Consider the following 17,344-nt stretch of genomic DNA (forward strand, 5'->3'; position numbering starts at 1 on the left):
AAATTATACCCTCATTGAGGCGATATCGTATGCAATACTATGTACAGACTGCTGTACATCAAACTACTTAAAATCATTGAAAATTTTGCTCCTATTGCCACGGCTAAGGGTAAATTCAAGTTATTTTTCATCGACTTCATTCGTTCACTTAGTTGTTACTCACGAACCACGTAGGTACCCACGCGGTGAAGTTTTTTACGACGTCCTTCTTCTTCACCTGCGCTTTGAAATCGTAGGTACACTTTTTGACGTCAATAATTAATGAATTTACCACAGACTTATGTACCATATCATTCTAAATGAAATGACTCCTTCCTCAATAAAATTGACGGATTTAATGACAGCGCGACCGCGACGGATCTACGTGTTTATGCCGCGGTGATAGCAGATTTGCAATTTGTCTAGATACATGTGCAGATGACTGTACGTAGTTCGACAAAAACGTGAATGTACGATCAACGATGAAGTACTTTGATGATACCGATGTGTGTTTTACTCTTTTATATTAGTTTACCAGTCCATAGATATAGAATGTGCCGTTCTAAAATCCTGCTAATGTAGGTAGGTACACACTACATTCACAGAATTGTCAATTTAAAAATACATTTATTAAAATTTGGAATGGAAAATGGAAATATTGTTTCGTAATAATGGCTTACTCTGCATAACTTTTTTTAAAATTTTATTTGCGAAGTAATTATCGAGAACAAAAAGCATATTTTGATGTTTATTCAAAGTTTTCTAGATTATAGTTTTATGTTCTGATCTCTATTGCTTTCTCTCTCTCTCACTCTCTCTTTTCCCGATTCTTCGGTGTCGGAGCCCCTGGAGTCCTAGCTGTAGGCTGTAGCTTCTGCCAGGTCATTCTGGTAAAATGCTATCATGCTAATCTTTGTCCAAAGAGATGTTATCATAACCAACTGTTGACACTCACAAGCGATAAATAATATATTTAGCTAAACATAAAACCAAAGTCGTTCGTTTGCCGCGTCTGTCTGTTCGCGATAAACTCAAAAACTACTGCACGAATTTTCATACGGTTTTCACCAATAAATAGTGTGATTTCTGAGGAAAGCTTTGGTGTAAAACCTATGTTTTTACCCAAGCGAAGCTGGGGCGGACCGCTACTATTTATCTATTTAAATGTACTTAATTAACGTTTCATTCCTGTCCATATCTCACTGAATAGAGTACGATCTACTTTCGATCCATTATCAAGATATAATTTCGAAAGTTCCTATTGTTGTCATTAGCTTAACGCTATGCACTTTCTCGACAAATATCTTGAGCACTTTAGTTATTTTTATATAGTATCTGTTGCATAATAAACGTTAAAAGTTTAAAATTCGAAGTAGGTACCATTGACTTCACGACGAACTCGTTGGCGCAGTGGTAAAGTGCTTGCCACTAAACCGAGAGGTCCAGGGTTCGATCCCCGATCGGGTCATGATGGAAATTGATCGATGATTGATTCATGATTGATTTTTCTGATTGGCCCGGGTCTTGGATGTTTATCTATATATGTATTTGTTATAAAATATAGTATCGTTGAGTTAGTATCCCATAACCCAATTCTCGAACTTACTTTGGGGCTAGCTCAATCTGTGTGATTTGTCCTAATATTGTCCTATATATTCACGGCAAGATAACATTGATAAATCTCTATTCCGCGGTATAATATTAACTATCCTGTGGCAATAAATACGGATAGGTTTCTGTGCTGTTTATTTGCACTTACTGCCATGATAAAATATCTTGTGACTTTGGAAGTTTCGAAATCTAATCTTGAGGAAAATTCAAGTTTTTATGTGTAATATAATCGAATATGTAAACAAACGCTTTGAAAGACTGTTATAAATTAGTCTTTATCTAATAGCCAAGTTGTCTGCGATAGACAGCGAAATCCATCATTGAGCTTGCGCACATTCGCTGGCGTATTTCCAGCTCATTGAAACACCTAGTATAGAAATAACAGTACGATATAACCTACTATTGGCGTGTGATTCCGCCCTAAAATAGGGCCACTGCACATCTTTCCCTGGATGTCGTTCGAGGCAACTAAAGGACACAGCCATGTCAGCTGACAGGCAACTATAGCATTCCCAAGGAGAGTTGACTTCAGACTAGCGGCCGATTGGATTTATCAGTTAAACTTTTATGGTTTTTGCGAAGCCCGTGTCAGCACCCGGGCTTCGTTGCGCCACAGCCCCGGATGCAACCAGGAACACGCGTAGATGAGAAAGCAACAATTGATGGCGATATGGGCAATGGTGACCCACCAGAGATTGCTCTGGATACGCCGCATTAGGAGAGTTCAAATAGCCATAGAATAACTCCGGACACAAAAAAAGACGAATTGGTAAAGATAGTTTTAACAGCATCTATTTTCAAATTACCTTACCTTACGCCCTAATTCTCGTGTACTTGTTCTGAGGACTTTATGTGGTACGTGGCTTTACGTACAGTTTTATATTACCTAGATGACCTAAAGAGATATAAAAAAATTATACTTGTACGACTGATTGTAATCAGTTACTTGTAATAGCAATTATGTATCTCATTTGGTATACCTACATTCGTAAAAGAGTTTATTCTGTATATTAATGCCATTGACTTGAATACAGATGAAAGCATATTGCAGTTGTACGTGACGTACGACTGGCGCTAAATGTCGATGTCAACAAGCAAAAATTAAAAAAAAAAAACAAACAATAAAACCGCCTGCTTACGTGTCATACCCTTGCGTTGAGCCCTATATCTTGATACCCATATTGTAGTATTCGAAAAACAAAAATTGTTTTTCACCAAATACAATGGATTTGCACAGCGGCCATGTTTGTTTTTTTTTAACATCACTTATCTAAGTATGTAACGATACCTCAATTATTTCAATCTGTGCAGCGGTTTTGGAGATATGAGCTAATAAAGAATATTAGAAACATACTTACATACAGACGAGCGAAAAATACTCCTTCTTTGCAATTGGGTAAAAAGTAGAAATTACATCAAACGCCTATAGGCACATTGCCATCAGGGAAACTTTTATTTAGCGCTGGAAAAAACAACATTGAGAGGTATATCCAATGTATGTGAAAAAGTTAGTCTTCTTGTATCTTAATACCATTACATGGGAATGTAAAATGCATCATATAAACGTGTGTTTCCCTGTAGTTTCTTTGTCTCTAAGTTAATTCGAAAGTACTGTCACGCTCACAATGAACAATGCATTGGGGATAAGCGGAGACGTATCAAGTAAATAAGTAATGTATTGTAAATCTGTGTTTATTTTATTCCATGTTACTGTGTTAACCTAACTTTATTACACAACGAATTTGCAGTAAATGATTTCAGTTTTATGATATACTAGATTTTTGTACGCGACTTTGCCCGCGTGAATTTCCCACATGTACTTCTCAGGCATTTTGCAACGTCAAACTTTTAATTAGTATGATTTCTCAACACAACAAACTACTAGCAATTCTATTAATTTTCTTTTGAAATTTTTTTTTTAATATATTTCTTTCATTTAACAAAAACTGCTTTTGTTATTTTCCAATAAAGCTTCAGTTTAAAGGAGAGAGTCATGGATTAACCAGTAGTAAGTAGTTATTTGTTAACCTTCTGTTTTGTAAAACGGAAAGGAAATTCTGCTGTAGGGTCTCCAAAAAAGATCATATTAGGTTCAGCTTTCTTAAATGTAATATAAATGTTTTGAACAACTGAATAGTTATGTAGATCTTAATATATTTCAATATAAAGCTACCTGATTACGTAACACTGCATAAACACTATTAAGTTTTTAAAAATACATAGAAAGAAAGTAGATCACTGTAACGTGCAGTATAAAAAGCCCTTAAAACATCTAATGTAGAGCGAATGAGTGATAGAGCGGGCCGTGCGCCAGCGCAACGAGTTATTTCCTAGCTTTCGAATCGATAGAGTAAACAAACAATACTAGGTCTTAGTGCGAGTTTACAATAAATACAATTTTCACTATCGAATCTTTTCGCAATGAGACGCAATCAATCACAGTGTGGTATTGTTACGACGACCAGATCAAACCAAATTGGTTGGTTGCGAAAATGTTAAAAAAAATAGATTTATATTTGTAAAAGTGTTAATTACTTTGTTTATATAGATTGCTATTGCAGTGTATTTACAACTTGCATATTGAAAAGTGAATTGAAACCCGCACTACGCGGCCTCTGTTGAATGTTTTAGCTTTATGTTATTACTCAGGCGTGGCGTGTATTTTCGATATTTTAATGTAAAAGCAAAATTAGCACAATTGTATTTTGTTCCACCATTTGGCTATCGTTTGAGTAAGTAATGTATCGCGTCTTTTTTTATCAAGCTGGCTTACAATAAGTATGCCAGCGTTTATTTTGAATAGATAACATATTTCTGACATTAATCTTTTAATCTAAATCGTACCTTAATAGGAATATATAGTGAACACAAAAATCAGTACAAGATAGAACACAGAATAAGTATGCCTTTATCACACACTAGATGTTGCCCGGGGCTTCGCTCCCGTGTGAATTTTGAGTTAAAATATAGCCTATAGCAATCTTGTATAATACTTTTCTAACGGTGAAAGAATTTTTGAAATCGGTTTTTTCGAAGATTACCCGCCTTAAACATACAAACTCACAAAGTCACAAACGCTCTTACCTCTTTATAATAGTAGTATAGACAAGAGCCGAAATTTAAAGGCCACATAAATAAATGGATGGACGCGCAAAAAACGGCGGAAAAAAATTACTTTTAAAATAATAATTTCGCGCCTATCTATCGTAGGTCGGATTTTTGTACAGTATTCTCATCAATAGTTAGGTACTGTAATGATTAATAGCGATCCCAATCGCTATAGTACTTATAGTTCTTGCAGAAGGTTTTAAGTGTATAATTTGTTATTATTTCACCCGAGCGAAGCCATGAAGGGCTGTTAGTTGAATATACAATTACTTGTCGTGTCTTAAAGATATTAATGTCAATATAGAAATAATACATTTCTACGTGGGGTGGCAAAAAATTAAAAAAGAAGGGAGTTCAGTCTGGCGGAACTCCCGGACGTAGGCGTGGCGTGGGTTGTATGTATGTTTGTAAGATTTAGGTTAAAAAATAACCCCAGTTTGCTTTCCATTTACACAAAGGTTAAAGTTCATTGGCGTAGACACTGTTGTGTTGTGTTGCGCCATCAACTTTGACGTTAACTTTAACCTGAACAGGTTAATGCCAAAGTTGACTGGTGCAACCCACTCTTAGATCTAACTTGTTACTTTATAGAGACGATGACGATAGTGAAAAAACTTATGGTTGTTGTAATAATTGTATTGTCACTTTTTAATGAAGCGGTGCTGCCGCTGTTGCTGAAAAATCCCAGGTTCGAATCCTACTCGTGCCACATGAGTTTTTATACCAGTCTGACTCATATATAGTAGTTTAAATAGACCGCCATTTGCTTCTGATGAAGGGAATATTGTGAGGAAACCTGCTTGTGGCTAACAGTTTAAGTTTACTAGTGTGTATGCGATTTCTTGCCATTGCCACTAGATGCGGTAGATAATGGTAAAAATAATGTGAAATGCCTTTAGGCCAATAAAATAGGCGCTGTAATAAAATGGGAGACTATTGAGCAAATGTTGCTAAAACATTATAATTTGTGCTAGTCTAATTTTTTCACTTCTTTGAAATTTATAATAGTCATTACAAATAAGGTACATACTTATGTCATGAAGTGATACAATTATATTCTCCTATACACCACGTCCGGTAGAGCAATTATACATAATACTCAACTCGCTCAAACATAAAACTGAAAGTTCCATTATTTCTACATTAACTTGGGGAGCAATAAGTGTAAGTACGTCCATAATTTTTTGCCATTAATTATAATTACCTCACGAGTTCAAGAGTTTCTTTTTTATTTTTAGTGCTTAGCAAAGATTCATATCGGTTCCGGTTTAGTAAAACAACAATTTCTTTATCTGGAGTAAGATCGGATAATGCGGGTAATGCGTTTGGTCAGATAATGGTCAACGGTAAACGGAATTGATGATAGCTGTGGTGCACTTACCGTCAGTAGTGCTAGCACGCAAATTGTGAACACCAAGTTTCCTTTGTAGAAAACTTATGCCGTGGACAGTCCACGGCATACAATCGAGACCAATTCTCATAGTTTTTGGAAAGCACATTTACAGTCGAAAAGTTCGATCGTTGGGTTCGATTGGACTTTATCGACATTATCGATCATCTTCGGTGAATGCAGAAACTGCATTAAACCTTTTAAAAAATATGACGCAATATATTTTGCATGAGAGTTTTGGTACTTATAATATGAAATACACTATCGGACATGATCGTGGCAAATCGAAGTGCAATGTTGGTTTTTCCTTGCGTTGATTCAAAGCTCATATTAGAACCAGCAATGCACTTCTATTCCACCTGAGTTGGCCGAATGTGTGTAGCAGCCATTACAGATTATTCTTCTAAAAATGTAAATCAAGTTTGTATATCTTTTACTACAGCTTTTGCCAATGATATAGAAAGTCACAACACACACACACAACGCGTGTAGCGTTGTGTAAAGAACCACGTTTTTTGATCTAAAAATCTGGTCTGTGTCTATAACAAAATTACCAAACAGGTTAATTTTATTACCTGTGTGATGAGTCGAGAGTGAGTCACAGCTTTCTCCAAAATCCTTATAAGTACTTAAATTATTAGCTTACAAACATATTGTCAAGGTACCTAATAGCGAGGATTAATATAATGTTGCCTAAAATAGGATTGACAAGAGACGCGTCTCAAACCGAAAATAGAATCTGCTGTATCCGCAAAATCGATACAAGAACTCACTCGTAAATCGCTACATCGCTTTGCTCGTCTATAAATAGGTTTTTGAAGATTAATTATTTTGAGATCTTATAGAAAATTATTTAGAGCTTATTTGTAACTTGAGACTAGACTAGATACTTTTTAATATTTGTATTTAGGTACCAGCTGAAAATCAGCGCTGTGGCTTCCAGTCCAACCTGCCACTGAGCTGGAATAGTTTTTAGTATACCATTACATTTTAAGCATATGTAAAACCTGTAATTTATTTTTAGCCAAATAAATTATTTCTTTCTAGAGTTACACACACTTCTTATAATCCTATCGCATGAGTTCATAAGTAAAGACATATCATTAATAAAGCGACTAGCTTAATATAAACATAACGTTAACTACTATTACAAATGTACTAATTTCAGAGTGTAGGTAAGTATGTTTTCACAAAACGGCAACCGTAGGTATGCTGCAAATGTCAACAAACGTTGCAATAACGTGACTTGGTTTTGGCGGTAGATGATCGAGATTCGACGTTGCAATATAAATAAATACGGATTTTCATCCTACCATGTCTTGCATTCGGGAAAATATAGTGTTAATGTGTGTCTAATGTGTAAGTATTTAATATTTGAGAAACATAGGTAGTTCAATCAACTTACATTTTTTGACTCTCAAACCCAAAAAAATGGTGTTCAAATGCAAATTTTGGAGGTATTTTAATTCCTCCAAAATCTGCATAAAAGAATTTATAATTCAAAATCTCCGAAATTTTTAATTGTAAAAATAAAGTATAAAACTGTAAGTTGCACAATGTACTGCTCAATGACAGCATGTCCTAATTGTTTCCAAAAGGTGTCCCAGACTGAAGCTCGTAAATTTAGTTTCGCGATGGTTTCCTTCGAGGGGCTCCGGCACAGCTGGCGACGACGGCGCGTTTTTTGTTGCCGCAGCCAGTGGTTCTGACCTGAGGAGAGATCGCGGCACGACGAGACGCCGCGCCAGTCTGCCGTCGCACCCCACCGCGCGCGCTCGCATATACGCCGACACGCAGTTACCTCAACTACGAAACCACGACCGTTATCGCCCTAAATGACAGCCTAATGGACGAACGACGAGGTAGTCCATGCATGCTTGTGCTAACCTAGTGAAACCAGTGGAGTGCAGTGTTGTGTCTATGCTATGGAGGAGGTTCGCATTTCGGATTGGCCTGATCCACCAGGATCACATGCATGGCTGCCCGCTTATGGTTTCCAGCATGAGATAGTGGATAAAGATGACTATTTCTGTTCGAACGGTGAGTGCCGCTCTCTCCGTGCATTCTGGACGTTCCAATCTCTGCAATTAACAACTGGAACTAAACGAGTTAAAACTTCATTCGATTTGTGTTAAAGTTTCTTTAAAAATAGTTTTGTCGTCGAAATAATAGTTACAATCGATAGAACTCGAAGTAAATTTCGTGAATGTTGATCGTTAGACGCTGTAGAATGTTTTTTTTTTTTTGTTGAGTCGATTTCGGTCAAGTCGATACTTTGGTTGTGAAATAGTTCAAAGCATGAAATGTAAATTATTTAGTTGTTAGTTTAGTTAGTGTTAACAATAACAATCTTATTTATTGTTTCTCTAACAGCTTGCATGGTGTTAAATACCCTATTCTGTTACGAAAAAGTTGATCGTGTTTGGATAAGAACATTTGTTTTGCAACATTAATTGCTTTGGATGTAAGAAATTTGCGCTGTAACAACAGATGTTCTAAATGATAACTTAGATGAATTTATGTTTTGGAAACATTAATCATTCGAACTTTAGACTCTGAATCTGGATAAGAGATAAATACTTTAGTAAAGTCACTCACTCAGTCGTAGCTAGGTTATATTATTAGACTAAGTATAAATGAATAATAAAATATAAAGAATATTAAAGTTAATAATTGATTACAATCATTAATTTGAATTGAATTGAAATAATCAGTAGTATTGAATTTTCAAAATTGAGAAATCATGACTAACCAACCAAACTGACTTTCCAAACAAACATACAATGAGATTTAATCGTAGACATAAACGTAGACGAAGAGTTAACTGTGACAGAGGTAAACATTGGCACCAATTCAAAGATAAATAAAATGAACCGAGCATTTATTGAGTACAGTTAACAGCATATCAATCGACCCAAACTCATCGCATTTTTGTAGCAATTAATGCCGCATAGTGGTCAATGTAGGGTACCTAATTTTCAACAGTTGTGAATGCTTGTGATGTGCAAGAACACCAAATGATACAAATTGCAGAGAATGAAAATCTAATGAATATGCTAAAAGTGAGAGCTTCAGATATTTTTCAAAAGAAATAGTTATGAGTATCATTCGTTTTAATAACAGTATTTTGAATATTACTCGTGAAACGAGCAGTCTGAGCTGGAGAAAGTATGCAATTATTGACAATAACCGCTTCACGTATGTCTTTATTAATTCATTCATTAGAGACATTAATCAAGCTTGAGCTTATTCTGATTTTATTACCCAATATTTTTTTCAGAAATTTCAGTTTGTAATCCTTATAAAATTTACGGCCAAATTAACTTTTCTCTCATTCTACCTATTCTACATTAATTTACCATATAACTACGACAATTGGTGGAATGTCATTGTGTCAACATTAGAAAAGCCGACCACGACTAACGTGGAAAATGTCAAAGCAAAACAACATGATGAAGATAATACACTTGAAAATAAACCAATAGTTTGATAAATCAATTCATGTGAACAAAATATACTTATATATAATTGGTAAGCGAAACGACGTTTTTGTCAAAATGTCAACCAAAAACCTAGATTACTGCTATTTTATTATCAAAAGTAGTCACGAAATAAACTTAAACGAAGTCATAATCTCGTGATCACAACTTTTGCTCAGCAATGTGTAAAAAGTTCAAAACTAACTGGGCAGGTTAGAAAGAGCGATTCACACAACGTCAACGACCTCATCATGAATTCATTTTACATACCAATTAGATTATGACAACACTGTGGAGCTAACATTATCACACAGGTTTTCTCGTCTATGTGTACAATCATTCGATGATAATTGTCAGTAATTAATAAAATACAAAAAACCACACTGCCGTAGATTTGTGTTATTATTGGATTCCAACACGCCAACCGTTTCTCAGCTTATGGGAGTGTACATTTTTTAATCAGACATGAAATAGCGCGTTCATTAACACCTTCCTACACTAGGATATGATATGGTAAAAAGATGCATTATTTGTAGTTACTTCACTAAAACATGAGTTCTTGAAAAACATGACTTAGGTATTATATTAGTACCTATCTGACACTAAAAGATAATGACATACTGCAAGATAATATATTTTTGGAAAATTTTCACTGATTATGACAAACACTTGGATAAAAAATATTATAGAAATATGTATCAACAAAATTAAATTAAATTACTAAAATTAAATTATAAATACTTACTTAAATTATAAAATAGAATACTTTGATAAATAATCTTATTTTATATCCGCATCATCATCAAGAACTTTTCTAGGTATGAACATAAGTCTATTTTATAATTCTTCTTTGATTCTTCTTTGACGACCTCGGTGGCGCAGTGGTTCTTGCCACTGAACCGAGAGGTCCCGGGTTCGATCCCCGATCGGGTCATGATGGAAAATGATCTTTTTCTGATTGGCCCGGGTCTTGGATGTTTATTTATATATGTATTTGTTATAAAATATAGTATCGTTGAGTTAGTATCCCATAACACAAGTCTCGAACTTACTTTGGGGCTCGCTCAGTCTGTGTGATTTGTCCTAATATGTATATTTATTATTTATTTATTTATTCTTTAAAACATCTTTCATAATCGTCAAAAATTCTTATCTTATGGGTAATTAGAACGAAAATACACACCCCTGATATTTCACCAATACAAAGTTTTGATAATCATTAGCCTGATTAATTTATGATTCGATTAACACAGTAACTTCCGTAGTTGTAAGCGAAAATATATTTCCCTTGTGTTATGACTGGCTATGATTTAGTGGGTGGAATATAACAATACCGTATCATTTTAGGTAGGTATTATATAGAGCATACAAGACAATATCTTGTGATATGATGCTGATGTCATAATATGAGTCAGAATCGAAAATTTTGCTAAAATATAGGCGCTCTATCAATACCAAGACCGAAGTGATATCATTGAATTATTAAAACTTTATACATCAATTTCAAAACTTCCTGGTGTAATATTGATACGGGGTAGCCACGGGATTAAGCTAGTGGACTTCAAACGACCTTGAATGTATGGATTACATTTTCATAAACAGAATAATCACAGAGTAAACGCTTCTCTTCGATAGAAAAAGAAACCCGAGAGTTTTTCAATGAAACCCGTTTTACGATCGCCAGCGTTCGGCGTGAGCCGATATAAATTCCAAAACAAAATGTAAGGTAAAGCAAAAAGCTCTTATTGTGAAAGGGCATAAATGTCAGATTTGAGTAAAAGGTTGCAGGGGCTAAGCAACAGAGAAGCATGCAGTCGAACCAGTCGCGGCCCTAAAGGTCATTTGTTATCTGTGGGCGAATCGCATGCCTTATGCATTCCGCATATATATCAAAAACAAATGTAACCGGCGACAATAACTCATTATGGATAGATTTATATAATCAAATACAAAACTCAACGTTTCTTACAATTGCAAGAAACTTCAATTGAAGCAGACATTTTTTTCTATATCTGAAAACGAAATGCAGATGCACCTAAACAAAAATCAAAAAAGTAATTATTAAAAAATCATAAAAAAAAACTCCCCAGATACTTAAAAGTAATAAAAATAAAAAAGTGAAATTCTGTTATATCGGTACGGACATTTAAAATCTGTATCGACTTCTCATTCGACAATTATAGTTTTAGAAAGTTTATTATGATAATATATTGTCTTATTGACCATTACTTTCTCGAAGTCATCGAACAGTCGAAAAGCGAAAATTTACAAAATCAGTCACATGCAGTAATGTCCGCATGAAGTTGTCACAGGAATTTTCACAAGTGACTTGACATGGCGGAAAACTTTAAAAATCATTTGGAAAGACTTTGCGTGGACAAATTTATTCCCCAGCAGCGACATGTCTTCACCGGGCCATATAAGTTTGTTTTTCGGTATTTTCTCCTCTTTCATCCAAATCGTTTGTTTTTTAATATTAAGTCATGAATTCAATGTTTATTTGCCCGTGGGCCCGTTGCAGTTGCAGGAAATTATCTCTGTTTCTCAACATATTCAGTACAAATCTATAAAAAGTATTGATAACTCACGTCAAGATTAATGGAGTCCTTGAGGTGTCTCCTCTCGACATTTGAGATAAACCTGAAGATATCTCCAACAGTAAAACGAATAATTTTAAGAGCAGAATTGGATCTACTTGCTCTTTCTTTAAAGCTGATTTTTGATTTTGTCGTGTTGCGTCGTATTAAATTGGTACTTTAATGTAATTGTTAAAAACAATTGCTTCTTTCTTATTCAAAAAACTTTTCTTGATATCATTACATTAATAAAATCGACGTAACAATATTCTTGGTAATTTTAATGTGGTCCTAGAATTAGTCCTCCTTACTCGTATGGATGATGTACGAGATGACTAAGGGACACCATTGCCTTGGCAGCTAAAATTCCATAATAATATTCCCAAAGGGGGTTGACGTCAGGCAGGCGGCCGGTAGTAAAATCAAAGGAATTGTTTTTTATGCTTACCCCAATAGACTTTGCGAATTCTATTTATTCTATTCTTATCATCCAGAAATAATACTGTCACTTTATGATCATTACCAATACTCCTAGTCATATATATTTTCTTCCCACGATGTTATCAAATTTATCGATATGTGCTCCATTGTCTATTAAGCTTTATGTATTTCTTATCATACCTATAAAGGGTTGTTGATTGATAAGGATAGACTATATGGTCACGCCATAGATAAAAGGCGACTATATCCATAATGAAATTTGTATGACTTATTTCATTAACTCTATCATCCCGGACCTAAGATCTTGTGTTACAAAGATCTTGTGAATTAGGAAATAATAATGTAGATTTTTTTTTTATTTTTCAAAAATGTTAATTTATGTAACTATCCCAATTTTAATCGGCAATTTTAAAATTTGTTGCTGTCTCAATTTTAAAACGGCACGCGATAGATTGGAAAATCAAAACACAAAAGACGCAATTTATTCAGGTAAAAATTCAGGCAGGTTAATCTGGTCTAGATTAAACTCAGCAGGCAAAGCCACAGGCGGAAATCTGTTACGTAATAAATCTGGCCGAGCGCCGACTCAAGAGAGTGCGTGCCAAAGAGTTTCCAATATTCGTGACAAGAAATTGGAACAACCGGCGCCGGGGGGCGCGATTAGTGTTTACATCTTATTGTTAAAAGAGGATAAATTGTTCAATTTAGGTTATAAAGGGTATCAGTTTTGGATATGGAGCTATAATGAATCAAACCTATTTTTGGTGATTTTTTTAGTTACCTTTGTCGTTTTAGTCAAAATTCAAGCCTATACATGTAATTAAATCTAAACTATTATATAAAGAGGTAAGCGTTTGTGAGTTTGTATGTTTGAGGCGGGCAATCTCCGAAACTACTGAATCGAATTCAAAAATTATTTCACCATTAGAAAGGTACATTATCCAAGATTGCTATCTCAAAATTCCCACGGGAGCGTAGCCCCGGGCAACATCATAGTACATCATAAGGGGAAGGATCAGAGCTGGGGATAAAAATATTGTTATAATTATGTATTCTTTATTGAAAAAAATGTTTTTTTCTAACAGATGAGAAATATTTTGAAATGAAAATAATGCTATTTCCATAACAACATACTACACGTAATGCCTTTATCACAAAGTCAGTCATGCGAGTATGAACGCTGTAAAACAAAACATTGATTCAAGTACTTTCAATATCATTTTCGTATATTTGAAAGAAATATCTTGCAAATAGTTTCGCAACTCTGTGATCTAGCCCAGAGTTGCGAAACTCGTAAGCCACGTGCTTGCTTATTCAGGATCTCAAAAAAAACCTAGGTAAAGTTATATCTGCATTACTCGATTACTTACATTTTTCATTCTCTTTATTGCACAGATATTCTGTTTAGAATATAAGCCTGGCCGAAAAAAAAATGTAATAAAAAAGAATTTTCTTGTACGTTATTATGAACTTAATTTTTTATGTAAGAAGTTCTAATATAAATCATGCTAATGCTAGTGGATTATATTCACCAGTGCATGTGCATAAAGTGCTACCTAGTACAGACCTACAATACAGTGATTACAATAGTGCAATATCATAGATTTGCGTTTTATTTTTCCTATTTTTTTTATTTATACCTAATCATATTCATATCGCAAGAAACCGTATAATTAGGCTGATAAGTTCTTATGTTTTATCGTCTATGTGTGAACTGATAACAGTGGAGAATAGACGTCATACTGTTGTTTGTACTTGCACCATATCGATACATTTACTATTTTTATTTAATTTCCAGCTCATTTAATGGCGTCAGCACTGACTTCGCTCTTTCAAGAGGTTGTTAAAGTTGTTTATGTTGTTTATACCTAAATCTCTTCATCTCTTTCATGATACTCTCATAAATAATTTCTCGACGTTCACGAACTATACGCTTTCTCATAAAAAAATATTCTACCAAAAATATGTAATATAAAAGTAAAAATATTTATATGAATTTTATGAGTCACAATAAACACATTATTAAAATCAAGTAACCGAATTTTATTACCTGATATGATTATAATAATTGGTTTTATTTATTTTATACTATGCTGTATTGATATAGTGTCGATCTATGTTATCAATCAGACTAGACAATAAATAGACATTATCTATTGTATCAACTAATATTTAGGTGTTCAAACTGGTATCATTCGACATGAAATGATTAGCGAGATTAATATAGATGAGGATTCATTTTTTACCTTTTGAGATGAGATGCGGCTAAGTTTATACATATAATATTTCTAACCTGTTCCAAACCAAAAAAGGGAAGGCAGCTTTCCGGAAAGACCATAAATTAAGTAATGAATCAACTATCAAATTTATATTATATATATAGATTATATAGAGATCCGAGGGCTTCGAGCCCTTCTTTCCGTATTTAAGTCTCTCAAACTTTGAAATTTAGTAAGACCAAAAAGTACCAAATATAGCATGACTGTGAAGGGAGTGTCAAATGTGGCGATATCCATCGTTTTGTTTTGATCTCGAAATTGAGAAATTATACGCTATATCTACCGTCTCTAAATGAGTATGGGGAAAGTAGATAGTAGATTTCAGCGTCACTAGTAAGTACCATCAACAGTTCCATGATGGAACTATTTTTTTTATTAACCCTTGGTGTCCCACTGCTGGGCGAAGGCCTCCGCTGTACTTCGTCATCCGTCCTTGTCCGTTTCGTAACTCCTCCAATTTTTATCCATCGCATAGATAGGTCATCTAGATCATCCAAACTCTTATTTTGGCTTCTTTTTCATCGGCAGCCAGCAGGGTTCCATTCTTTGGCTATTTTAAGCCTACCTTTCCTCCTAAAACCTGCAAATTTGCCTGGCGCCACTTAAGTTTTGCCGCCTTCTTTCCTTTATGATGGAACTACTTAATGACTTTTAATCACTACTTTAGTTTTAATAATAATGGAACTAATGCGGATTTAGTCATTGTTACTGGTACCATCAATGGTTCACGACGGAATTTAGAGATTCATGAAATCGACAGGCAGCATGATAGTAAATTTATTCATACCTAATAATATGCATATCGCAAGTGACCGTATAATTAGGCTGATAAGTACTTATGTTTTATCAGTTTAAACACTAATGTGCTAAAAGTGTAGGATACGTCATTTGCTCAATAAATGTACTAGTTTTTACCTGACTAGACTTTGGTACATTAGGTAATAGACAGTTACATAACATTGCCACAGAAATATATATCTCTTTCTACACGTGTTCCTTTTGTCTGTCGTGTCATGTGTGGTGACAGGATTAGTAATTTAATTGGTGAATGTTGCAATCGAATTGGCTTTCATCATGCATTTATTAATATTGTGGCTCTTATATATTTGATGGATTCAAAAACAGAACGAATCCATAGCCGGAGTTTTATATTATAAAATTTAAAATGTTAAAATATGTTATACTTGCAGTATTTTTCAACAGTTTTTCCAAACATAATTTCATCTACCAGAAATCAATTTACGAAAATAAATCCAGTTTGACTACATAATAGTTATGATCTCCAGAAAGACTTATGAATTTTTCAAAAATCTACCATGTTTCTATCTAAATGGAATTTTAGATCTTCATTTAGCGTTTATAGTCTATGGAAGTCGAATATTACTCTAAATTTTATTTTGTTACTTAGGATATCATTGGAGGAAGACAATTTATATAAAGGTATTTCACTTTTGTAATTTGTTTTAATAAATAAAGATTTATTATCGTTTTTATTCTTTGACCAGCTCACTGATGCATAATACTCAATTTAAGACACAAAATTAATCTTGGCCTGTGATACTATAATTCTCCATTAATTTATTTCCTGTGCCACTACTTGCCCCTGTGGGCAAGTGTGCCAGGCATAATTCTCCCATTATTTGGTTATTTTTTACTCATGGCGTTGTGCTAGCGTCTTCAAATTAATAGTTGAACCTTAAGTTTTGTTATAAATAATATATTTCAGTATTGGACAAGATTTTTAGTGTAGGCACTGTAAACGTCTTCAGGTAATTTATCGGTCATTTTGTGCGTCATTGTCTCAGCAAGGTTATTGGCAAGAACAGATATTATATTTCTGTTGGTTGCACTTTGTTATGTTACTATGTGATATATTCATAGCTGATATCCTTTTTTATAATCGATAACTTCATTAATATCTACTACGGTTGTAGTCTGAACAGTCAGAATTGCGCTAATTCATGCGATTTACTAACTAAATAATAAATATAAATTGAGCGTGATTTATAAATAAGAATACATTAACATTTTTTTTTATTAGCGTGATCAAATAGATAAACTTTCAACTTGCATGGTTTAATCCAAACGATGAAACATGATAAGCTAAAAAATCTGGTAAAATTGACGGCACCTCAAAGACGTCGGTTCGTAGTGAGTATAATATAGATTAAACACCAACCGAAAAATGCACTAAATTACAATAGAATAGAAAATGTCGTGACTGGCAAATGACTAAAGTAATTTGAAAATTTCAAATTTCTCGCTTTTGTAGTCTGTGGTATGATAAAAAATTATATTTCGAATGTCATAAAAATTATACCGTAATACGCTTACGTAATTGAGTCAGTGACCGAATGTTAGACGAATATAGCTATTTCAAGGCTGCAAAAATATAGAGGAAATCAAAGATTCTATTTGTGCCGTTAAAGTGGCCGGAGCGAAGGCATTGCTGACCATAGATTACAAAGAGAGATTCACAGC

At 34.2% G+C, this 17,344-nt stretch overlaps 1 protein-coding gene across 3 annotated transcripts in view; it reads left to right on the top strand.

Annotated features, from left to right (window-relative positions):
* The first annotated feature begins 7,815 nt into the window (after positions 1–7,815).
* The window catches only part of LOC128670327 (uncharacterized protein), a 75,673-nt gene continuing 66,144 nt past the window's right edge, over positions 7,816–17,344 (top strand). For 2 of the 3 annotated variants that reach the window (XM_053745900.2, XM_053745903.2), the window contains exon 1: positions 7,831–8,128. In XM_053745900.2, the coding sequence (XP_053601875.1) occupies positions 8,014–8,128 (115 nt within the window). In that variant the 5' untranslated portion in view covers positions 7,831–8,013. Of the gene's footprint in view, positions 8,129–17,344 lie in introns of all 3 variants that reach the window. The other variant, XM_053745904.2, reaches the window with a different exon arrangement.

This window comes from Plodia interpunctella, chromosome 5 (genome assembly GCF_027563975.2).
Source record: "Plodia interpunctella isolate USDA-ARS_2022_Savannah chromosome 5, ilPloInte3.2, whole genome shotgun sequence".
NCBI lineage: Eukaryota > Metazoa > Arthropoda > Insecta > Lepidoptera > Pyralidae > Plodia > Plodia interpunctella.